The sequence below is a fragment of the Lucilia cuprina genome, chromosome 2 (assembly GCF_022045245.1).
Source record: "Lucilia cuprina isolate Lc7/37 chromosome 2, ASM2204524v1, whole genome shotgun sequence".
Classification (NCBI taxonomy): domain Eukaryota; kingdom Metazoa; phylum Arthropoda; class Insecta; order Diptera; family Calliphoridae; genus Lucilia; species Lucilia cuprina.
This window is the reverse complement of record NC_060950.1, coordinates 25,729,943-25,754,789: the sequence shown is the minus strand read 5'-3', so window position 1 is coordinate 25,754,789 and position 24,847 is coordinate 25,729,943. Positions and strand designations below refer to the sequence as shown.

The following is a 24,847-nucleotide window of genomic DNA, read 5'->3' as shown; positions in this document are numbered from 1 at the left end:
CAGATATCGGCGATATCCGAATATAATCAATAATTCTGTTAGACAGCAAAATCGGTTCATAAATAACGGGGATATGACCAAAAATCCGAGTAAAACCTCCGAAAATTTCATCAAAAATTTAGATTTTTTATTCATGCTCAAACAGAAATTGCACTAAAAAACTAGGCAGAGCGAGAGCAGCAGAGCAAGAGTAGCAGAGCGAGTAGAAACATTAAATTATGTATGTGGAGCCTGGCTTAAGTTAGAAGCCATAAAAAGATACTTTTTGGTACTTTGTCATGTTTTGAAAAAGTACTTTTTGAATTTTCTATAATAACGAACCTAGAAATATAAAATTAAGTATGTAGAGTCTGAATTAGGCGAGAACCCATAAAAGGGGACATTTTGGTAATTTTTCATCATTTTAAAAGGTACTTTTTGAATATTTTTTTTAATATTGAACATAGGAACATAAAATTAAGTATGAGGATACGTAATTGTATGAAAACACATAAAAGGAAACTTTTTGCCACTTTTTCGTTTTTCATTTGAGTTTTCTATAATAATGTATTCAGAAACATGAAATTATGTGTGTAGAGCCCGGATTATACGAGAACAAATCAATGGAAAAAGTGAACTTATTGGTACTTTTTCTTGTTTTTTAAAAGGTACTTTTTTTAATTTTCTATAATATTAAATTTAGAAACATGAAATAGGCAATTGGAAACGTTTTCAGAAAACATTGGCAAATTATGCTTAATACAATAAGTTTGAAATATATACTGGTACATGGGGTGTATAAAGAGAAGATATTGGAAATGGCAGTAAGTAGTAGTTTAAATGCAAAATGTATTTTTTTTAAACATAGTTTTTGCTTTACATTAATAGATTGGTTTTAAAAATGAGACAATACCCGCCTATATATGGAGCTATTTGAAATCGTATGATAATTTAAGTAAAGAATTTATAATTTTCGCTTATAATTCACCCTATACTGAGGTATGTAAAAGAGTATTTCATTCGATTTTTCTTAAGTATATTGATCTTTATGTACATATGTCTATATATTTCTATTAATATAGTATTTCACCACTGAGAAGGTAATATTTTGTCCCGATATCTGTGCTGATATTCCATGGTTGAATGACATCTATCCCTCGTTTCGTTATGCATTTGCCGGCATTATGTTCTGTTGTTCTACTGATTATATAAGACAAACTAATAATTTGACAGGATTTCCCATGGAGATTTTGATGGCTCCACAACTTGAGACAACAACTTCGAAAGTAGAGACAACAACTTCGCCAGTAGAGTCAACAGCTATGGAAATGGAAATGACAACAATGGGTTGGTTTAACCGATATTATTATTAAACTTAATCTCTGAAATTCATATACATACATATTAAATATTTCAAATTTATAATGTTAAAATATATCCAATAAATATCATTATTGATAATAAATGTATTTATAAATTTTAAAGACAAAAATCGTAAAACATTCCTTTCTAGCTCCCATATGAGGTGTCCCCTTAAAAAAAAAAACTTTAAAGTTCATAACTGACATAAAGACAGTTACTAGTTTCTTAGTTACAGTCAAAATGTCCGTCACACAAAATGTTTTGCTAACTCTTCCAAAAGAGTCTTTTCTGAGTCCCATTTCTAATCAGTTTCGACTCATTTTCGAATCGTTTTTGAGTCATTTTTAAGTGTGAGTGTTGCTACAAAGGAACATTTTTAGATCTTCCAACTGCTTGAAATATGACCACAAAATAAGTTTTTAAAAATATCATATTTTAAACTCCAATATGATTAATTTATGATTGCTATACAATTTGTTATTGTTTTTCAAATATTCAGTTAGCAATCTTATATCGGGATCATCTTGGAGTGATTTTTTAAGCGCTCAACTTATTTATCACTTTTAGGTCATCAAAAGACAAAAATTGTAAAACATTCCTTTCTATGACCCATATGAGGTCTCCCCTAACAGAAAAAAACTTTAAAGTTCATAACTGACATAAGGACAGTTACTAGTTTCTTAGTTAGTTACAGTCAAAATGTCGGTCACACAAAACGTTTTGCTAACTCTTCCAAAAGAGTCCTTTCTGAGGCCCATTTCTAATCAGTTTCGACTCATTTTTGAATCGTTTTTTAGTCACATCTAAGTGTGACTCAGTTTATTGATTAATCATCCAACAATCTTTCAAATGTTAGCTGGGCATTAATGTGTGAAATTTTAAACATACATACATATACATTTGGAATAATCCATATCAACACGGACAGAAAATAGCATTTTTCGGATTTACAATCTCCGATTTCAATGAAATTTCGTAAACATATTATGGTTTGAAAGTTTCCATGAACTTTCCATGACTTCTTGATCGGAGTCTCATTCCAGTCCAAAAATATCACGCTTTGAAAATTTAAAAATATGTTAAAATTATCGACACATAATTACTCATAACTTTGAAACTTCTTAAAGTACAGAATAAGTTTTGATTTCTAAAGCTCAAGATATTGTCTTTAGTATAGCGTAAATAAAATAATTTACTTCCAAAAGGTTAAAGGTCAAATTTCAAAATGTAAAATTCAATGTAAAGTATATTAGTCAGCCCCGTGTTAAAAATTAAATAAGAACACGGTAGAATGAAACTTGAACTCTCATCTATATTCTACAAAAAACAAAATCGATGGAGACTCGTTTAGTTTAGAAGTTATTAAGCAAAACATTATATGAATCAAGTTTTTTAAACTAAATTTTTCTTCTAAAATTTTTTCTAAATCGACACAGAAAATGATTCTGAGCCGATTGGTATACTTTAAGGTGGGTATACGACCAGTATTATTATACGTTACAAACATCAGCACAAACCCAATATACCCTCCCCACAAAAGTGGTGTAGGGTATAACTAAAGCAAATATTCAAAAAAACTCAGTGAATAAATTTAAATACAGATATGTAAATAAATGTTAATCATTATTATCAGATCTTTCTGAAGATGTATGCTTTAAGATCCGATCAAAAATATTGTATTGAAAACAAGGTCTTAAAAGTAAACTTTTTGACTTCTATCTGCTATAGTGTCGACTCATCCCGAGGAGATTAACCAAATTCACCAAAAATATTTATTGTTATCCTAAGCAGTTTGGTATTAAAAATCAGCAAAATCGGCACACAACGTAAAAAGTTATGAAAAAATTTCGGACTACCTCGAAAAAAAATTTGGGTTTTTCGTAATTCTTCAGCACTTTTCTCGGAAACTACAAATGATAACTCGATGAATTTTGTCACACATTATTTTTTTCTACCAGGAATCAAGTTGTTGTTGCAAATCATCACAATTGATTTAAAATTTTCTATAACCCCCATAAAAAGTACCATTTAAAGAATAAAAAAGTACCAACAATTCCACTTTTACAGGTTGTCACTAACTCCGGGCCTTGCATGTATAATATCATGTTTTTATGTTTAATATTGTAGAAAATTAAAAACGTACCTTTTGAAGAACGCAAATGTACCAAAAAGTCCCCTTTTATAGGTTCTTACCTAATCCGGGCCCAACATGTTAAATTTCATGTTTCTAGGTTCAATATTATAAAAAAATTCAAAAAGTACCTTTTGAAGAACGAAAAAGTACCAAAAAAAACTCTTTTGTGATAAAATTCGAGTTGAATATGGTTCATTATTGATCATAGCTCCCATGTAAAACTTACTTATGAAAATTAATTCATAAATATAGTTATACATTTTTTTATTTTTTTTCTACGCTTTAAGATTCAAGCGACGCTTTTTAAGTGTAAATTTTTTGTTTTATTAAAAAAGAGAACTTCGCGTTTTTTCTACAGCTTTTATTTATTTTTTCATTATTTAACTCAAATGTCAAAATCAGCTCAGATATTCTCTTTCAAATGTGACAATTAATGACTTCATATGCAAATGAGTTTTTATGTTTTTCTACTCATAAGAAGATAAGTGAATGAGTTGTTATTCCTTATTAAAAGAAAAAACTAACAACTCTTTTTATACCCTACACCACCATCAGTGATGATAGAGGGTATATATAAGATTGTCATTCCGTGTGTAACACGAAGAAATATTCATCTGAGACCCAACAAAGTATATATATATTCTGGATCATTATCAAATTCTGAGTCGATTTAGCTTTGTTAACCAAATTCACCGATAATATTCACTATTATCCTAAGCAGTTTGGTATTGAAAATTATCAAAATCGGTTCATACCTGGAAAAGTTACGAATCAAAATTTAAAACAACCCCGAAAAAAATACTTTTTTACACATGCTGATGAGTGCGGTCGGTATCTGATAAGGTTCCCTTCAGAAAATCACTTAAACACACAGTACTTGTTACTAAATTACAGTACAAATGCAAAATTTGACTGAAGCTCTCTCTCTAACCGTTAAAGAAAATTACGTTTTAAATGTTCAATAAATCTTGGAATTGTAATATATTTAAATTCTTCGATTTTTCTATTTAAGAAATGAGAAAACTTATTTCTACAAATATTTGAACAATTAGAAAAGTATTAACATAAAAGTAGCTGATGGAGGGTATTTAAGATTCGGCTCAGCAGAATAGAGCACTTCAACTTGTTTAATATAATTTCTTGGAGCTGCAGTAAACATGCCCGATTGTGTTATCACACATATTTCCTTTTATTTTTAATTATAGTTAAAAGTCTGAATTTGATATTAAAATATCAATTAGTTCCGTTACAGTGCTCCGAACAAAAGGATGTTTAATTTGAAAATATTAAATTTAATAAGTTTTATATTGTTGATGGCATATTTGCCTAGTATACAAAGTGATTGTGTTATACAATATCCCACAGACGAAGATACTTTACCGAAATATGAAAAAAATATTGGCAAATATAAAATACGTGTACCCTACAATGGAAATCCTATAAAATTATATGATGGTGAAACAATACATGTATATTGTGATACATTTTTAAAGTAAATCATTTATGTATTTAAAATAAATTAATATTTACACAATTATATATTTAATACAATTAAATACAATTTTTCTTATATATTTTTTCAGTTCCATCAACTATCAGATAAAAGAAAGATCTCCTACATATGATTATCATTATGGCTATAGGGAAGTTGTTGTTGATAAATCAATTTTAAATAAAACTTCAATTACTTTAAAATGTCGTAAGAACAAGTTAGTTTATGATAATATAGAACTTTCTCAGAATAAATTTTCATGCATGCATCGCAACTGGACCATTTATTCCACATTGCGGCCATACACTTGGTGTCAAAATAATCAAAATTCCAGTACATTTCTATTGGCGACTAAAACATCTACGGATAATTTTATTATGGGTGCAATCTGTTATAATATGGAACAAATCGCTTTGCAAACTGTAGTTTACAATGTTTCAAATGTACGACGAATTTATTTAAATCAGGTATGTTTACATTGATTAAATAGATAGATAGATAGATAGATAGATAGATAGATAGATAGATAGATAGATAGATAGATAGATAGATAGATAGATAGATAGATAGATAGATAGATAGATAGATAGATAGATAGATAGATAGATAGATAGATAGATAGATAGATAGATAGATAGATAGATAGATAGATAGATAGATAGATAGATAGATAGATAGATAGATAGATAGATAGATAGATAGATAGATAGATAGATAGATAAATAAATAAATAAATATAGATTAAGATTATACCGAAAGGAAAGATTCTTTTTAAAGCAAATGATTCTTTACTTAAGCAAAAATTTAAATTTTGTGTAAATAGGTAAAAAATATTTATTAAATTTTTTAAATTACTTCAATGATCGTATAGCCAATGGAAGTGCACACCAACAACAATATGATTCTCAGTGAAGATTTAGACGAAAATCTTTGGAATTTAAAATTAACCACTCTCTCAGATTTAAAGTATGAAATTAAAAACAAAAAATAATTTATCCCAAATAAATAACAACAATTTCCATTTATAGTGAGGCGTTATTAAAGGAAAAATTAACTGATTTGGCTAAAACTGATGGATGGCTGAGTTTAGCAAACTATGAAGTATCTTCAATTGTACAGGATGAAATCTTAAAAAAATATTTCAAAGAATATGATAACTTATTACAAATTATTTGGTGGCGTAATCTGCGTTTGGGTAATTGGCAACGTTTTTTAAATACTTTGAGAAATTATGCAAATACTAATAGTTTTGAAATATATACCGGTACATCGGGCGTAGCAGAATATCCAGTCGATGACAAGTGTCATAAAGAAAAACGATTGGAAATTAAAGTAAATATATAGAACAGGTATTTCAATAATGAAACATTTTAATTTTTTATGTTTTATTTTTTTTTTAGTTTGGTTTTAAAAATGAAACCATACCTGCCTATATATGGACTTATTTGAAATCGTATGATAATTTGCATCGAGATTTTATTATTGTTGGTTATAACTCACCCTATGCTGAGGTAGGACTTACCTACATACATAAATTAATTTTTTCTCTTTTAGCTGTTATTTTAATTTAATACTTTTATAATTTAGTATTTCACCACTGAAAATGTTATATTTTGCCCCGATATTTGTGCAAAAATTCCTTGGTTAAATACAATTTATGCTTCATTCCGTTATGCATATGCGGGCATTATGTTTTGCTGTTCAACAGATTTCATAAGACAAACCAATTACTTGCAGGGATTTCCCATGGAGACTTTGTTGTCTTCATATTTGGAAACTACAACTACACAAGTGGAAACTACAACTATAGATTGGGATACCACTACATACTTTTAAATACATAAATATTCATATACATATACATATGTATATCAATTTTTTTCAATTTTGAATACAAATACAATAAATATTCATCTATATCTTTATACTTAAAAAAAAGAAGGCTGTTTTGAAGTTTAAAAGAGATGATCGATGAGGGAAGATTATAAAATTAAAATATATACATTTATTTGCCTCATATATTTAAAAAATATAGAATGTATAGGGCAAATAAAAAAGGACCCTACTTATAACAAGTGAGATTTCTATATATAGTATATTAAAAAAGAAAAAGTATCAAAAAGTTCCCTTTTATGTGTTCGCACCTAATTCCGACTCTACATACTTAATTTCATGTTTCTAAGTTCAATATTATAGAAAACACAGTGCAACACGAAAAAAAGCAAGTAAGAAGTTATAGTCGGGCGTGGCTGACCATGTAATACCCTACACCTATATACGAATTAAATGTAATTTACTTTTCATAATAAAGCATTTAAGTTGAATTGCACTTTGCCTCAGATATACATAAGTCATTTTTAATAAAACTGTAGATATTTATGTAAAGTTTTGATCGGAGCTTTTTATAGGGGCTAGGGTCAAATGAGGCCCTATAATTATAAAGATCATCAGGGTCATCAAGGCTTGTACAGAACTTGGTTTTGTAGCTTTTTGTGCAGTTACGAGTATATTAAACGTAATTATGAACTTAAAAGCCCTATTTAGCGGGTTCAGTTGTATCGGGCCTAGGTGAAATAATGGACCTTTATTAACTATTTTCAATAAGATTCGTCTACAGTACCATAAAAGTATATGTGCAAATTTCATTGCATTGTCTCCAAAATTGTGACCTGTAGTTATATTACAATGTTTACAAGCCCTATTCGGGGGTACAGTGGTATGGGGACCGATCTTAACCATTTTCAATAGCGTTCGTCCCTAGGACAATAGAATATCATGTACCATTGAATTATCTTCAAAATTGCGACCTCTAGTTAGATTTCAAGGTTTACTTGGACGGACAGACGGACCGGCGGACCGGCGGACATAATTAATACGAATCAGAAAATGATTCTGGGCACAAACCCAATATACCCACCCCACTAAAGTGGTGTAGGGTATAAAAGTAACCATATACGGACACCACTATATGATAAAAGACCAATAATAAGAATACCCTTGTCTTCCAGTTTTGCTCAAAGTCATACACTTTTTAGTTATAGGACCCCAAAGATTTGTGGCATTGGTGTCATTTTTATAAAAAAAGTGATCATTATCTCAGGCTCATATCTTGCAAACCGTTCGTAATTTTGATTCACTCTCTGAGGAAATATTGTTGCTCTTATCACAAAGAACATATAAAGTAAAAAAAAAACGTTATCTTCATGATCAGAATCGCAAAAATCTAATTCGTTTTAAATTTTTTCCTTTTTCAGACCTATAAGTAGCAAACCGTTTAAAATTTAAGAAAACAGTTAACTACATTAAGAGTGTTATATAGTTAAAGCTGCAAGTTATGACAGATAAAGCTGCTTTTCGAGGGGCGACATGCATGGGGCCATTAGAAAACGTGGACCGATATAGCCCATTTTCAATACCAAACGAACCTTATCTATAAGAATATATTTGTGTGAAATTTCAACCCTCCAGCTCTTTCCGTTCGGTCTCTATCGTGCTTTCAACAGACAGACCGACAGACGGACGGACAGACTTTGCCAGATCGTCTTAGAATTTAAAGAGGACCCAGAATATATAAACTATTGTAGGTCTATGACCAATATTCCGATGATACAAACGGAATGACAAAATCAATATACCCCCCATCTTTTTTGAAGGTGGTTATAAAAAGTACCTAAAAGTTCATTACATATACCCTTCTCACGAAGGTGAAGGGTATAAAAATAACTGCTCTCTAATATTTTATACATTTCTAATTATTCTTAATATGGAAGTTATCACGCTATCTATCTATCTATCTATCTATCTATCTATCTATCTATCTATCTATCTATCTATCTATCTATTTATCTATCTATCTATCTATCTATCTATCTATCTATCTATCTATCTATCTATCTATCTATCTATCTATCTATCTATCTATCTATCTATCTATCTATCTATCTATCTATCTATCTATCTATCTATCTATCTATCTATTTATCTATCTATATAAATATTTCACTTGGACGGTAACAAAATACATTACATGGAAATAAGTAATTAATATACCAACAATGATTTAGCTTAATTATAACCGGTTACCCGATTGTATTTTTAAGATTAGTATATACTCCAACATGAACTTTTAAAACCAATAATCATTATTTCTTATTTTCATTATCAATTATTTAGCTTATCAAAATTTTACTACAAAAAAGGGAAAATTTTGATTTATAATGCTTCGTTAATTCAAAAAAAGGTCTCAGTGCCTTACGAATATTAATCAAGAATAGTTCTCCCATTTTGCTCTGCTTTTAATTTAGTCAGAAACAATACAAAAATCATTAATTCATACTTGATCAGATAAGACAATAATGAAATTCAAATTAGATGTTTTATTGTGCTTTAGCATCATATGTCTCATACAAATTATACATGTTCAAAGTGATTGTATAGTGAAATATCCCAATAACACGGAAACATCACCGATTTATAAGAAAATATTCGGTAAACATATGTTGGAATTGCCATATAATGGTAAAGATATACCGTTGAATGAAGGTGAAACAATCCAAGCTTTATGTCGCACAAATTTTAGGTAAATATCGAAATTCCCACTTAAGATTCGATTAAGTTTATACATTTTTTTTTAAATTTTAGTTCTGTTTCTTATTATATTCAAAGACGTGATCGTTACGGTTATCATTCACAGTATATTGAAGTTTTGGAGAACCAAACAACCATTAATTTAAAGTGTCAAAACAATCAACTTTATTTTAATAATAGCCTTTTGCAAGAAAAAATCTTGGAGTGTGAAAAACTTAATTGGAGCATATACGATGCGAATGAAACGTATGAATGGTGCGATAGGAATCAGAGTACTAAAACATTTTTACTGGCAGTAAAATCTAACCAAGATCATCATATATTGGCTGGTATTTGTTTTAATCTGAATAAATGGTCATTGCAAACAATCGTATATAATATCAGCAATACTGAGCAAAGATTTAATATGGAAATGGTAAGTATTTCATTTGTTTATATTCTGTACTCTTACAGATAGCGAAATAGATTAAACTTTGTCTGTATGTTTGCTCGTCTGTCTGTCGGTATATTTTTTTAAATCAAATTTCACAAGAAATTAGATATATGGTATTCAAATCTGGAATAATTCTTACCCATATACTTTTGTTGAGACAACCGCCCAGTAACCGACTCAGTTCGATCCACCGTTGTGTTATCCCACCTATACGACAATAAATATCCGTATTTAACATGGAATCAAGGTAATCAGAGTAACGAATAAACGTCTCTATCGTATATGTATCGATTCTGTATGATATCCTTTGTCAATGCAGGGCAGAAACAGAGAAAGTGTTTCCTCTTTATCCGCATTGTAACAGCTCCAGCAATAGTTAATATATGGAAGATTCAGTATTCTATCATTGAAAGCCAAATCAAACTATAGACCTTCATCATATAGGAGCGGTCATTCTAGATGTCGAGCAGGAGGGCAATGATAACCATCTGGACTGATAAGTCTCATAAAGATAATGTTGGATAAGAGATTTGCAGCTAAAAAGTGGGACAGCAACTAGTGAAAAAGTTACTGCTTGATATTTTTTGGCACACGGAGCCAAATCGGCCTATTAATAACGGAGATATGAGAAAAATTATGGAAGATGATTTTGATGTATCCGCATGTCTGTTAAAAACACAATAGGATCCTCTTGTCTCAACTAGTATCCCCCCGGTTCATGTTACCTTGGTGTTATTGCGATCCCCGGGAACAAAGGTGCTACCAGTACCTCTAGTCTGTCGGGACTATAAACTGATGATGTCAAATGTATCCTTGGCTTCGCCTTGGAATGATTTGGCATTTGGTCTAACCAGAGCACCAGATAATCTGGTACTACGGTTGGCCAGTTGCCCGCAGGACTTGTCCTGGCTGGTCAGTTGGTTAAGGTTCTTCGGAGTCCATGTAGTGGCTGTGGTTCAAGGACTGATATATCATATACCTAATGGGTTGGCTAATTCTCTCTTCGAACAGGTCTGTGTACAAAGCAGCATATGCTGGATTTTGAAACCCTATAGGTTCGCTTAGTGAGACGCGTGTGTGCGGGATTAAAAAGGTTAAGGAATGGTTCACTAAATGATGGGAATTGCATTTTAAATAATGCAATCTTTCATGGCATCATAAGGGTGGTCATCTTAAGGTATAACTGGAAGATCGATTTCACTAAATGTTGGGGTTGGTCTTCCCTTCTATCGACTTTAGAAAGGTGATTGCTTTTTCCTCGTCGGGTTGTGTATTAGGCTTGAGCCTATGTTGTCTGTCATTCCGCAACGGGGCTACTATGGCAAAGGATTAGATGGCTCGAGGACTTCAGGAATGTGCTTTTACATGTACTGGCGCATCCATGTACAAAAATTGCCACATGAATTCTTCATTGAAGAATTCAGGGGCGATGGTAGACCGTTGTCAAGTCTACCCAATGGATGCAAAAGACCACCGTGAAATAAGGCCGTTAAGGCAGGTGTTCACGTTAAGCACTTGACATTCATTGCCTCAACTGAAAGTACGTAAATCGAAATCTATATGCCAAATATTAACTATCCTAACTGGTCCGGACCCTTCTCATACTTCTGATATTTAACATTTTTATATGATCTGAAATCTCTGTAAGATATATCGTAAAATTTAACCCACTCATCAATTACTTCCTTTACAGAAAATTGGTTTAAGCGAAAAAATTAGTAATTATAAGAAGCTAATATCTTGCGAATTCTATAAAGTTCGGTTTATACATGACTCCAGTCTACAAAAAATAATTTTTTTTGAAATATAACACTTTTACTGGTCTTGACTTCCGGATAAAATGATCTTATTTATTATGTTCGTTTCAGCGGAGGGATATAACGAAAACCGATTTGAAATCATATAAGTCTTTGGGTGACGATCTCTGGAATTTAAAAACTACAAAAAATTTTGAACTTCAGTAAGTGATCGTGTTTTATGTATTATTGAATTATGATTTATAAAGAAAAACTTCTTATATTCTAGGGATAATGAATTACAACAACAATTAACAGATATGAGTAAAACAAATCCCTGGCTAAACTTGGCCAATTATGAAATATCACCTATTGTCCAGGGTGTTTCATATGAATATTATTTTAATGAATATGTTAATATGTTAAATACAATATGGTGGCGTAATCTACGTTTGGGGAATTGGAAACTATTTATGAACACTTTGGAAAATTATGCCTACAATAATAGTTTTCAATTATATACGGGAACATCGGGTGAAGTTAGGTTTCCTAGAAAGAATTTATTGGATTATGATTTGCTGAAAATTAAGGTAATTTAAAAGATTTGAAATCTTTAGAGTATATTAGGAAAGTATATTAGGATTTGATATAAAAAACAAATCCGAACATATACAATTCCACAAAGTTCGGTCTCATCTATTGAAAACAACTTAAATTCAATTTTCAGAATGGTTATTTAAATGCAACCGTACCTTCTTACATCTGGACGTATTTAACCTCAACCGATAATCAAAATGAAGATTTTATTATAGTCGCCTATAATTCACCCTATGCAGAGGTCGGTATACAATAATACATACATATGTATATTTTTCATCATAATTTTATTTCCATTATAGTTTTTTACCCTTAACGAAGTTGTATTCTGTCCCAATATCTGCTCTGAAATTCCCTGGCTAAATGAAATTCAATCATCGTTTCATTATGCAACGGCTGGTGTTATGTTCTGCTGTTCTACGGAATTTATCCGAAAGACAAATTATTTAACTGGATTTCCCATGGATGTTTTAATGACACGTGCCGCTATTCGGAAAGCTTTAAATAAAACTGAAATTTTGAATTCTACCGAAAGTTTATCGAATGCAACTGAGACAAATCGAATTCTTGATGTTAGTATTGAACATCAAACTGAAAGTTTACTGAATCTAAAAGTTTTAGAAGAATCATAAGATTTTCTTAAGAATCAAAATAAATAGATTAAAATATTATTAATAAATGTTATTGTCTTAAACAGATTCAGTTAATATTTCAACATTAATATTTCTTTGGAAAAAAAAAATTGTCAATAAATTTAAAACAATCAATAAATTTGAACACAAAACAACCAATCCAAGGAGGGGAATATAACACTCTCAACATATTGAAATTCACTTTCACGTCGAATGTAAATATAATTTTAAATTGTTGGAATTTATTTGGTATTAATCATAGGAAGTTATGCGGTTAAAGACTTTATTATTATACCCTTCACCTTCGTGAGAAGGGTATATATAAGTTTGTCATTCCATTTGTAATTTCAATAATATAATTTTCCGATCCCATAAAGTAGGTATATATATACGGGATCCTTACAGATAGCGGAGTTGATTAAGCCCTGTCCGTCTATCTGTCTGTCTGTCCGTCTGTCTGTATGTTTGTTGAAATCAGTTTTTAGAGGACCCCAGATATCGGCGAGATACGAATCTTCAATTATTTTGTTAGACATGTTTTCGGAAAGATCGCAAAATCGGTCCATTAATAACGGAGATATGAGCAGAAATCCGAGACAACCTCTGAAAATTTCATCAAAAATTGAGTTTTTTATTCATGCTCAAACAGAAATTGCAAAAAAAAAACAAAATACACAATCATACGGTCAATTTTGTTATTGTACTCTTGTTTACAAAAAAAAAAAACAAGGCAGAGCGTGAGCAGCAGAGCAAGAGTAGCAGAGCGAAAGCAGCACTAGTGTGTTGCTATTGGCTAGAAACATGAAATTAAGTATGTAGAGTCTGAATTAGACGAGAATTTCAAAAGGTACTTTTGGAGTTTTCTATACTATTAAACCAAGGGACATGAAATTTAGTGCGTGGATTCGGAATTAGATGAGAACCCATAAAAGGTAACTTTTTGGTGCTTTTTCGTTTTTCAAAAGGTACTTTTTGAGTTTTATATAGTCATGAACTTAGAAACATGAAATTAAGTATGTAGAGCCCGGATTAGATCAGAACACATAAAAGGGAACTTTTTGGTACAAGAGGAACTTTTTGAATTTTCTATAATATTGAACCTAGAAAAATGAAATTTAGCATGTAGGGCCTTGACTAGGTAAGAACATAGAAAAAGATACTCTTTGGTACTTTTTCGTTCTACAAAAGGTACTTTTTGAATTTTCTATAATATTAAACGTAGAAGCATGAAATTTAATTTGTAGAGCCTGTATTAAGTGGGAACCCATATAAGGGGGCTTTTTGCTACTTTTTCGTTCTTCATAAGGTACTTTTTGAAATATCTATAATATTGAACAAAAAAACGTAAAATTATGTATTTCGGTACTTTACCGTTTTGCAATTGGTATTTTTCAATTCAAACACATATAATTTTAATGAATGAAAAAGTACCAAAATTTCCTTTTCAGTAGATTCTCATTCACTAAGGTCTCTACATTTTAAATTTTATTTTCAATATCGTAAATATATCAAAAAGTACCAGCGGAAAAACTATAAATTACAAAAATCTCTCTCAATAAATTCTCATTTAATAAGGACCATGTATTCCGGTTAAACATTATAAATAATCTAAAATGTACCGTTTGAAGAATGGAAGCGTACCAAATAGTTCACACTTACAGAATATTATTCAGTCAAGATCATGTTCCTCGGTTAAGTATTTTAGAAAACTAAAAAAGTACCATTTATGATATAAAAAGTACTAAAAAGGTCTCTTTTAAATAATCTTTTTCATGTGTTTTGAATTCATATTAAAGAACATACAAAGAGTATCATTTGAAGAAAGAAAAAGTACCAAAAGATGAAATAAATTTATTTTAATACAATTTTCCCCTTTTCGCTTAGAAATATACTTCTTCGTGAATTAAGTTTAAAAAATATTCCGTACTTAAATCTATAGATCACAGATAAAACTCAAACGATTCAAATCTGCATTCATTTGTTCCAGAGAAATAGTTCTTTCAAAAAAAAAACAAATAATTTACTCGAATTTGGTCCTATATACGCCTTAGTACTCGAATTCCAAAATAAATAACCTACTTTTTTCAAATTTTAAAAAACTTGGTTGAAATAAAATTAAATTTTCCGTTTATTCCCTTTTTGATACTTTTTCCCCAGTCAAATGCAAAAATTTTATTTATTCTAGGTTCAGACGTTGGGCTGGGAGATGATGAATCCGTCAGTCAGTAACGCTACTCTTTTGTATATATATAGAAGATTACAGGTGGCAATTTTGAAGATAATTCAATGAAATTTGGTACAAGCCTGTTGAAAATGGTTAAGAACTGTCCATTATTTCACGTAGCCCCCATACAACTGAATTCCCCAATAGGGCTTGTAAACATTGTAATCAAACTACACCTCGCCCCCATATAACTGAAATGATTAGGACTTGTAAACTTTGTAGTCAAACTACCAGTTGTAATTTTAGAGATAATGCATTGAAAAGGGTTTTAAAAGGGTATGTCGACAAAAAGCTGCAAAACCAAGTAAAACCAAAACTAGCCTTTATAACCCTCATGAACTCTATAATAATAGGACCTCATTTGATACTAGCCCTTATAAAAAGGACCCTTCAAAATTTCACTTAAATGTCCATGATTTTATTCAACAATAAATGGCTTAAGTATTTCTTAGGCAAGGCACAATTCAACTTAAATGTTTTATTGTGAAAACTAAATCACATCACATTATCGGCCTCGACTGACTATAATTTTTACTTGTTATACCCTTCACCTTCGTGAGAAGGGTATATATAATATCGATTAAGCCATGTCCGTCTGTCTGTCTTTTGAAATCAGTTTTTAGAGGTCCCCTGATATCGGCGAGATCCGAATCTTCAATAATTCTGTTAGAAATGCTTTCAAGAAGATCGCTATTTAAAATCAGCAAAATCGGTCTACAAATAACGGAGATATGAGCAAAAATCCAAGACAACCTCTGAAAATTTCATCAAAAAAGCCACATTTTTTCATGCTTTGTTAAAAAAGCAACAACAACACTGTGAATTGGATAAAGATGTACATGTGCGTGTGGAGATGTATTTGGTTTTATTCAGCTGTGTATTTTTTTTGTATTTTCGTTGCTGTATTAAAGTACAACGGTTAATATTACTTTCTGCTACAGTTTATATTTGTTTGTGTATATAAGATTCGGCACAGCCGAATATAGAAATATTACTTGTTTTGTTTTAAAGCAGACCTATAATAAACAAAATCATGACATACAAGGATAGAACACCGATACTGACTGGGACAAATATGTATTTTCTCATTTATACTGATAAGTATGTAAAATTGCTTATAAAGCAAAAAAAAATATATTAAAATTCATTGTTGAGATAAAACATAAGAGCTCATACACTTGTATATGTATAATATGTATACCCTACACTCTGAATTTCATCAAGTATAGTAAGTTGATTATGTCATTATAGGTATTTTCAGACTATAATACTGAGTATTAACATACTTTAACATGGTTTTGCAGTTTTTTTGTCGATATTGAAGTATATTTAACATAATTATGAGCTTAAAAGCTCTATTAGGCGGGTCCAGTTGTATGGGGGCTTGGTGAAATAATTCACCGATGTTAACCAATTTCAACAGGCTTCGTCTATGGTAGAAGATCATTGAATTATCTCTAAAATGTTATAAGGGATAGGTGAAATAATCGATCTTAACCATTTTCCATAGACTTGGTCCCTGGGACAAGAGAAGTTTATGTATTAAATTTTATTGCAGTATCTTTAAAATTGCGACCCGCAGTTTGATTACATGGACGTACGGACATAGCTAAATCGCCTCAGTTAAGGATTCTGAGCCGATTGGTATATTTTAAGGTGGGTAAAGGACCAATATTATTGTGCGTTACAAACATCAGCACAAATCCCACTAATGTTGGTGTAGTATATATATATATTATGAAAATAATTTTGAAAAAAATAACTTGTATATTAAATTCAAAAACAATTCAACCATGTACGTCCGAATGTCTGTTAAAAACAAGATAGTGTTTGAACGGTAAATATTGGTTCACGATGTTACCTAAGCCCCTTTTAAACGATCATATTTGACGCTAAAGTAACATCGTTCGATATGTTAAACTCAATATAAAGATCATCCAAGGGTACGGTATTATATTAAAATTTATGCCGACACTAATTTTATTTCACATACATATGTATAAACACATATAGTAATACAATGTTATTAATACAATGTTATTTTAAAAAGTGAATTTTATCAAAAAATTAAGTTTAGTTCCTTTAAAACCCTCTTAACGAAATGTTCAAAATGAACGTAAAACTTTTAATAATTATGAAATTATTATTAATTGTCTATAATTTGACAACGGTTCAAGGTAATTGTAAAGTATATATTTCGAGAAATTCACAGTTCATTCCCAAATTTGAAAGACAAATTGGCAACATTAAACTGCAAGTAAATATTACAAATGACAAGTTCGAAATTGGTATTGGCGAAAGTGTGACAGGTTCCTGCGAAACATATTTTGGGTAAGATCGAATTATTTCAAAAAGATTTTATGAGAAAACAAGTAAGAGTTCTATATTCGGCTGTGCCGATTTTTAAATACCCTCCACAAGCTACTTTTATATTAATACTTTTCTAATTATTCAAATATTTGTAGAAATAAGTTTTCTCATTTCCGTAAATAACAAAAATCCCCAGGTTTAAATCTATTACGATTCCAAGATTCATTAAACATTACAAACGCCATTTTCTTTATATTTTTATAGCGCTTAGCGATATTTAGTAATTTGCACGTGCGCATGTGTGAAAGATTTGAGGAGTTTCAAAATACATATATAGAGATTTTCTGAAGGGAAACTTGTATGATACCGACCGCACCCATGTTTTAAACCGATCGTGAAAAATGTATCATTAAAAGGACTTTGTATGGGAGCTATGTCCAATTATGTATTTAAAAACAAAACTTCAAAATTTTGTATCTATATCATTATTTCATAATAAATATTGTGAATCTAAGTGATTTTCTGGGAGGGGACCTAATTCATAGTAATATTTCTGTATGCGAGAGTAATATTTTTACCAAATTTTATGTGGCTATCTCAATTTAGTAATTAATTACGGGCGTTTAAGTGATTTTCGGTAGGGGACATCGTATGGTAGCTATGTACAATTATGGACCGATTTAGAATTTTTTCTCTGAATGAATTCTATTGACATAGGATATCAATTTGTGAAATTTTATAAAGATATCAACATTGTGACGAAAGTTATTAACAAAAAAAACCCATTTTCCGGGAATATGTACTTTTGTATGGTAGGTATATGAAATTGTGGACCGATTCTGGTAATTCAAGCTTATGTATAGAAACGAATGTATGGTGATTTTCATGGAATTATCTTGCATAGTTTTCGAGAAAATTACATCAGAATATTTTAAAAATTATTAGTTTTTTTCGAGGTTGTTTAAAATTTCGATTTAAAACTTTTCCCGATGTGAACCGATTTTGCTTATTTTCAATACCAAACTGCTTAAGATAATAGTGAATATTTTTAGTGAATTTGGCAGACTTCCTTTGCTTAGTTTAAACGTGAGCATGATTTAGGCAGACAGATAGACGGACATAGCTAAATCGACATAGAATTTGATAAGGATCCAGATTATACATACTTCATTGGATCTTAGATGGTGGTGGAGGGTATAAAAAATTGCTACAGCTTTAAACGTTTGTAATAACATTGTAAACATTGTTCCAAGTTTTTGAATGTAATAATTTTTATTACAAATACGATATTTATATAAGTATTAGGATGGTCACGTTTTCATGGAGAACCCATGAGGTCTTGTGTGTAATATATCGTTAGAAAACTATTATATTTTTTAAAGTTCTTCCGTGCTAGAAAAACGTCTTGGTTTCAGAATCCAGATATTTGCGTTCCAAGTTACTGCCCGCGATAGAAGTCGTGTATTTTACTGTGGTAAGTCTGGTATGTACAGAGTAAATCCTAAACATAGTCTAAGAAGAAAGTGAAATTCAATGTGTTATCACTGTACATATATCATAATTAAACCCAGTACTCTTCTAATTTTCTAGGTATACGACTGTCACCATACCCCTAACTTGCCACTAACTTATTCCCAACCTTTAGCTCCACAGTCTCTTCTCTGAGAGGTATTTGTCATCTTTGTGACAAAACCAGTAAGCTTATCCCGAAATATACATTTTATCGTGTATCAACCTTTTAAACAATATTCTCTTACCGAAATATTGTGTTTAAACCACGATAAGTATACATTTGACTCCAGAAGGTAATAGTTCCATCAGGTACTGGTAGCACCTTTTTCCCCCGGTTGCTATCACACCAACATGGACGAAATTTATCGAGGTATCACGAAACGGTGGTCTTACTCGACTTTAATGCCGATTTAAAAAAAAATAACCAAGCATTTATCGACCCGATTGATAAAGCAATTATGTACTACTCTTAATCTTAATCATAAATAAGTAGTCTGGGCCAGATGCCAAGTCGTATACTCGACGTTAGCTCGTACTGTAAGTTTTTTTTAATTCCAATAGATTTCTTAGAAGATTAAGCAATATCTGTTGTTGGCACGATAAAAGTCGAACAACGATTTCTCATAGTCCCATACAAATGTTACCTCCGGTGTATAAGTTTAACAAATTCGTTGTTTATGAAGAATGGAAATAGGACCATAATTGGTCCTACCCCCATATAAGGTTCCCCTTCCGAATATGAATTGAAGGTCAAAATTCACTTATAAACCTTAATAACACAATTAAATTCTTTATATATAACTTCGAGTAAAAACTAGGGTTCTATAAATCGACTTTCGAACAATCAACTTTTTGTCAAAAAGTCGAATTCACCTATTTTGTTTCAAAAAAGTCGACAACTCTATGAAAAAATCGAAAAATCGACTTTGTAAATCAAAGCCGATAAGTCGAAAAAAAATTGGAAAATAGTCAAAAACTCTAAATCTATCAAACAAATTATATTTCAACTATATTCCTTTTTATATCTGTTTTACCACTTACAGATCACTAGAAAATACAGTCATGGAAGTTAATGACCTCATACGTTTTAGTAAAATACAATCGATTGAATTGTCTTGCGAGGATGATATATTATTCTACCAGTCCATGCAAGTCTATAGACCACATTTTGAGTGCGTTCAAACTAATTGGGATATTGTATATAATAAGGATAATATTTCCAGATGTCGAAATTTAAAATCTACTTCTTTATTGTTATTATCGAAAATAAATAAAGGTGATATATCATTTGCTAAATTATGCTACGATTTGGAAAAGGTTTCTCTACGAAATATACACTACACAGTACAAAACACTCTTAAAACTAATTCAGAAATGGTAAGTCTAATATAAATTCTTAACATAATTTTATATGTAATATTTTATAATTTCTTTATATAAGCTAAACGACATGGAATTTATATATCCAAGTTTGAATCCTTATAGTCTTTCGGCTGATTTACATCTTTTAAAAACGACTAAATCTGTAATAATAAAGTAAGTGTGAGGTTTATATATTGAAAAAAAATAATAAAAAAATAAAAAAAAATTGTATAATATTTAAATCTAAATTTTTTAGTAATAACTTATTACAACAACAATTCATTAATTTATATGAATTAAATCCCTTATTATCATTTGCCAACTATGAAGTATCGTCCATTGTACAGGGTCATTCGTATGCGGAATATTTTAAAGAATACAATGTATTTTTAAATATTATATGGTGGAGAAATTTACGTCTGGGAAATTGGAAAATGTTTGTTAATACTTTGGAAAACTATGCCATCAACAATAGATTTGAAATTTTAACCGGGACATCAGGCATAGCAGAACTTCCGATTAATTTAACAGAGAAGCACAGCAAAAAACTAGAATTGGAGGTAAATAAATCCGGGGACAAATTACGACATTTGTGATTTAGTTAAATTAAAATTATGACATTCGATAGCGAACAACAGTTTTTTCACACATATGCAATAATTTGGGCCCATCATCATTCTATTTGTTATGATTATATCGTATTAATTTTCCCCTGAAATTATATAACTTAATATAGATTGATATGAAAACTATTACTGTACCCGAATACATATGGTCTTATGTTAGTTCCATTGATGTTTATAAACAAGATTTTATAATTGTCGCCTACAATTCTCCATATGCAGAGGTAAATAATGTTAATATTTTCCAACATATTATAAGACTTAAAAAATTTCTTTTAATCTTTAGCTCTTTTCATTGGATAACATAATTTTTTGTCCCGATATGTGTGCAGACATACCCTGGCTAAAGAACGTTTACACCTCATTTCGTTATTCATTTGCTGGCATTATGTTTTGTTGTTCATCGGATTTCATTAAGGAAAACAATCCTTTAGAGGGTTTTCCAATTGATGTTCTTAATGTAGGTTCAGTGGAAAACTAGTGAATAATAAATTCATATATTTCTTATTTTCTCTAATCTGGCTAGTTTTCAATTGAAAAGTGTTTAATGAAATATATTATTTGACTTGTTTTGTAAATACACTGAAAAAAGGAGATTTAGTAAATTTCGAATGAAATAAAAAGGACATTCCTCCTATGACAAGCCTGTGTTAAAATCTTTACTTCTTCAGGTCTTTTTCAGAATTCCATATCCATGGAAGACATTTTATTTCTTTTTCGCTTTATTGGAAGTTCTTTTTTGGTGGAAGGTACCCACTAAAATCATGTTGGATGACATGTTTTTATATAGAAGTTAGTTATGCTAACTAAAAGCTGTAAGATACTAACAGTTAAAGGTGTGGCTTTCGGTAGGTTAGTGTTAGGTAGACCGGAGGTGGTGGTGATGCTTCAGTTCCCACCTCAGGGACTGGAGCAATAGGAGGATGATGTACACATATTCGGCTTTTAAACTAACTAACTAAATAACTAACTAACTACCCACCTAACTTACTAACTAACAAACTAACTAACTAACTAACTAACTAACTAACTAACTAACTAACTAACTAACTAACTAACTAACTAACTAACTAACTAACTAACTAACTAACTAACTAACTAACTAACTAACTAACTAATTAACTAACTAACCAACTAACTAACTAAATAACTAATAAGTATAAGTCAATTTTTAGACGTTTCAAGGTAAAGTTTTTGGGTCAAAAAAGTGGCGATCTTTAAAATAATCACCTAAGACGATTTTTGGAGAGATAGTAGTATATTTGCTCAAATCTGAAGGTCCAATTGTTTCGAGGCAATATGATATAATTAACCAATATCAAGCAAAATATCATGAAAATTGCGGTTTGTACCTTGGACACAAAGTTTACATGGACAACAAGCCAGACAGACAGACAGACAGACAAACCGACATTCTTAATCGACTTTAAAGGTAATTCTCGATCAGTATAATGTTAGGACCCATAGTTTTGTGCGTTACTATAGAAAATTCAAAACATAAATTGTATATACATGCTGAATAATGTTTATGTTAAGAACGAAAGAAAAAATCACAAAAAACTCTCTCTATAGGTTGTCATTTACTATGGAAATTTAAAGAGTACCGGTTAATGTGGGGGCTAGGAGAAATAATGGACCGATTTCAAATATTTTGAATTGGCTACGTCCTAGGCCCAAAAAAGGTACCGTACCTTGCACACAAAGTTTACATGGACAGCCAGTCAGACAGACGGACGGGCATAGTTTAATCGACTCAGAAAACGATTCTATGCCGTTTGGTATACTTTAAGGCGAGTATAAGACAAATATTTTTATATGTTGCCAAAGTACCAAAACATCTTCTCTTATACATACATTCTCATTAAGGAGAATGAGATGAAACTTGAAAAGATCTAAAATAGATTTTTATTTCATGTATTTTTCACTACAAAAGAAAAGAAAAAAACGGGACTATATACAATTTGTATATTCTCCTAATGCCATCAGGCTAATGGCAAGATCAAGACCTCTCTATTCTAATCAAGGTACAAAGATTAGTATGTTTTGCAATCACTGGCTGTTTGAATTCCACCCCTCAGTCTAGTCTAGAGACAATGCTACGACTTAAATCTGCTCTACGACTAAAACACTCGAATGGATTAAAGCATGATCGCATTAGTCATGGCACCATTCCACAAAAGAACCGACAAGGGATGAATGGGCCGCGAACACTGACCTACGTAAGGGACGACGCGATCTACTGATAGCTCAAAGACAGAAAGGGGAAGGGAAAACTGAATCTTCTACTACCTCTTCGACTATTTGACAACTTGTACGGAAATTTAATCTCGAAAATTAGACTATACATATATACATGGACAGCCTTGCAATCTATCAAGGCTCTTAACTCCAATGTTATTAAGTCGAATTGTCTTCTTAATTATATTCTATGAGGAATTAGATTCCAGGATATAAAAAATCTGATGTGTTCCTAACTAAGGAGTTGTCCCCAGGGATTCTGATGACCCTATCAAAATTGATAGATAACTGGTCTTTGAGTTAGACGGATATCAGTTATTTAAAAAATTCCACTTTTAGGATATCGAGACCGCTCTGGCCCACTTTGACAATGGAAGCGCTAAGACTCTCTTGTCTCTTAGTTAGAACTCGATTAGGCTTATAACTGGATCTGAATTATTGGACATATGTCCAATGGGCTACCCACGTTATATGTAGCTACTGTATAACTGTTTGGACGAAGAAGAAGCTGCATCACCTTCTATGTGACTGCTTTGCATTACAAGAGCACTGAATTATTTATCCATGATTTAGACTCTCTCAGAGATGCGTCACTAGTAAACATGATCGGTTTTTTTTAGAAACACTGGCTGGTTTACACGGAGACACCAAAAACAAAGTAGACAATGAAATTAGGGAAGGAAACCATTCTCTTAACATCAGAATGGGCCACAAGGCCTGCGAGTGAACTCGCTAACTAGCAAACAATCCACACAATCTAAACCGATCAGGCTGATGGCTCCATGTATTGCTTAAATATATAAACAATTTTTCACTATCACACAGTAAATGAGTATGTGCTTTTATAAAAAAACACAGATTTCTTCTTAAAAGAATTTCGGATTTATTTAAAGGTTCTTAAAGAGTATATATATGTATATATGTACATATGTAATTTATCCGATCAAATTTTTCATTAATTCAAATATGTAATCTCTATCTGACAAGTCATTACGTTTTCAATGATGCCAAACATTGGTGTAAAAATATAATCATAATCAACGAAAAATCCGCGGATATAGTTAACTATAGCACGATCCTCATCAATTTTGGTATAAGGTTTTAATAGAATTAGCTTTGGTTTCTAAAAAATCTTTATATGTAGTTTCAAAGAAAATACATGTTACAACAAATAACAATCCCGGATTATATAGATGTTAATAACGGTTATCCTCTAACAGTGGTGATATGTATCAAATATTTTTAAAACTTAACAATGTACACAGTTCAGATGTGTAGAATTTTCTATGGTGTGTATCACTGTAAAGCTTTTAAAATACTTGGAATTTAATGGAGTAGATCAAACCATATTTGGCAAATAAACACACTTGTTAATACAAAGGAATGGACTAGGACCGATAAAGAAAAAGCGCATATTTCAGCAGCTATTGTTAAAACATAACGATTAAGACGTTCTTTTATTCTTAAAGTTAAGAAGTTGAATCATTATAAACTTAATACACAGACCGCACGATTGGATTCAGTTTTTCAGCAGAATTGAAAGCTAACACATTTATACAATTATTTTAAAACAGTTTTTTCAGATTTTTCGATGTTAAAATCCTAGAAAGCTGCACTGACTTTGAA

The 24,847-nt window shown here is 30.9% G+C and overlaps 3 protein-coding genes across 5 annotated transcripts; all 3 read left to right on the top strand.

Moving 5' to 3' along the window:
* The first annotated feature begins 4,704 nt into the window (after positions 1-4,704).
* LOC111686418 lies at positions 4,705-6,921 on the top strand. The gene is made up of 6 exons (XM_046945021.1): positions 4,705-4,967; positions 5,059-5,434; positions 5,839-5,933; positions 5,996-6,299; positions 6,368-6,478; positions 6,555-6,921. The coding sequence occupies exons 1-6, from the start codon at positions 4,744-4,746 to the stop codon at positions 6,801-6,803; spliced, it is 1,359 nt and encodes a 452-aa protein (XP_046800977.1). The 5' UTR covers positions 4,705-4,743; the 3' UTR covers positions 6,804-6,921.
* Positions 6,922-9,201: 2,280 nt separating this feature from the next.
* LOC111686419 lies at positions 9,202-13,027 on the top strand. 2 transcript variants are annotated; one of them, XM_046956668.1, is made up of 6 exons: positions 9,202-9,546; positions 9,633-9,969; positions 11,856-11,947; positions 12,013-12,313; positions 12,451-12,561; positions 12,623-13,027. In XM_046956668.1, exons 1-6 carry the CDS (start codon positions 9,323-9,325, stop codon positions 12,950-12,952), a joined length of 1,395 nt encoding a protein of 464 aa, XP_046812624.1. In that variant the 5' UTR covers positions 9,202-9,322; the 3' UTR covers positions 12,953-13,027. The 2 variants fall into 2 exon arrangements, with proteins under 2 accessions (XP_046812624.1, XP_023304547.2); XM_023448779.2 differs by having other exon boundaries at positions 9,203-9,546; positions 9,609-9,969.
* Positions 13,028-17,256: 4,229 nt separating this feature from the next.
* LOC124420491 lies at positions 17,257-21,500 on the top strand. Of its 2 annotated transcripts, none has more exons than XM_046953400.1 (6): positions 17,257-17,353; positions 20,042-20,375; positions 20,440-20,534; positions 20,617-20,920; positions 21,097-21,207; positions 21,270-21,500. In XM_046953400.1, the coding sequence occupies exons 2-6, from the start codon at positions 20,061-20,063 to the stop codon at positions 21,462-21,464; spliced, it is 1,020 nt and encodes a 339-aa protein (XP_046809356.1). In that variant the 5' UTR covers positions 17,257-17,353; positions 20,042-20,060; the 3' UTR covers positions 21,465-21,500. The 2 variants fall into 2 exon arrangements, with proteins under 2 accessions (XP_046809356.1, XP_046809352.1); XM_046953396.1 differs by having other exon boundaries at positions 17,267-17,507.
* The last annotated feature ends 3,347 nt before the right edge of the window (positions 21,501-24,847 follow it).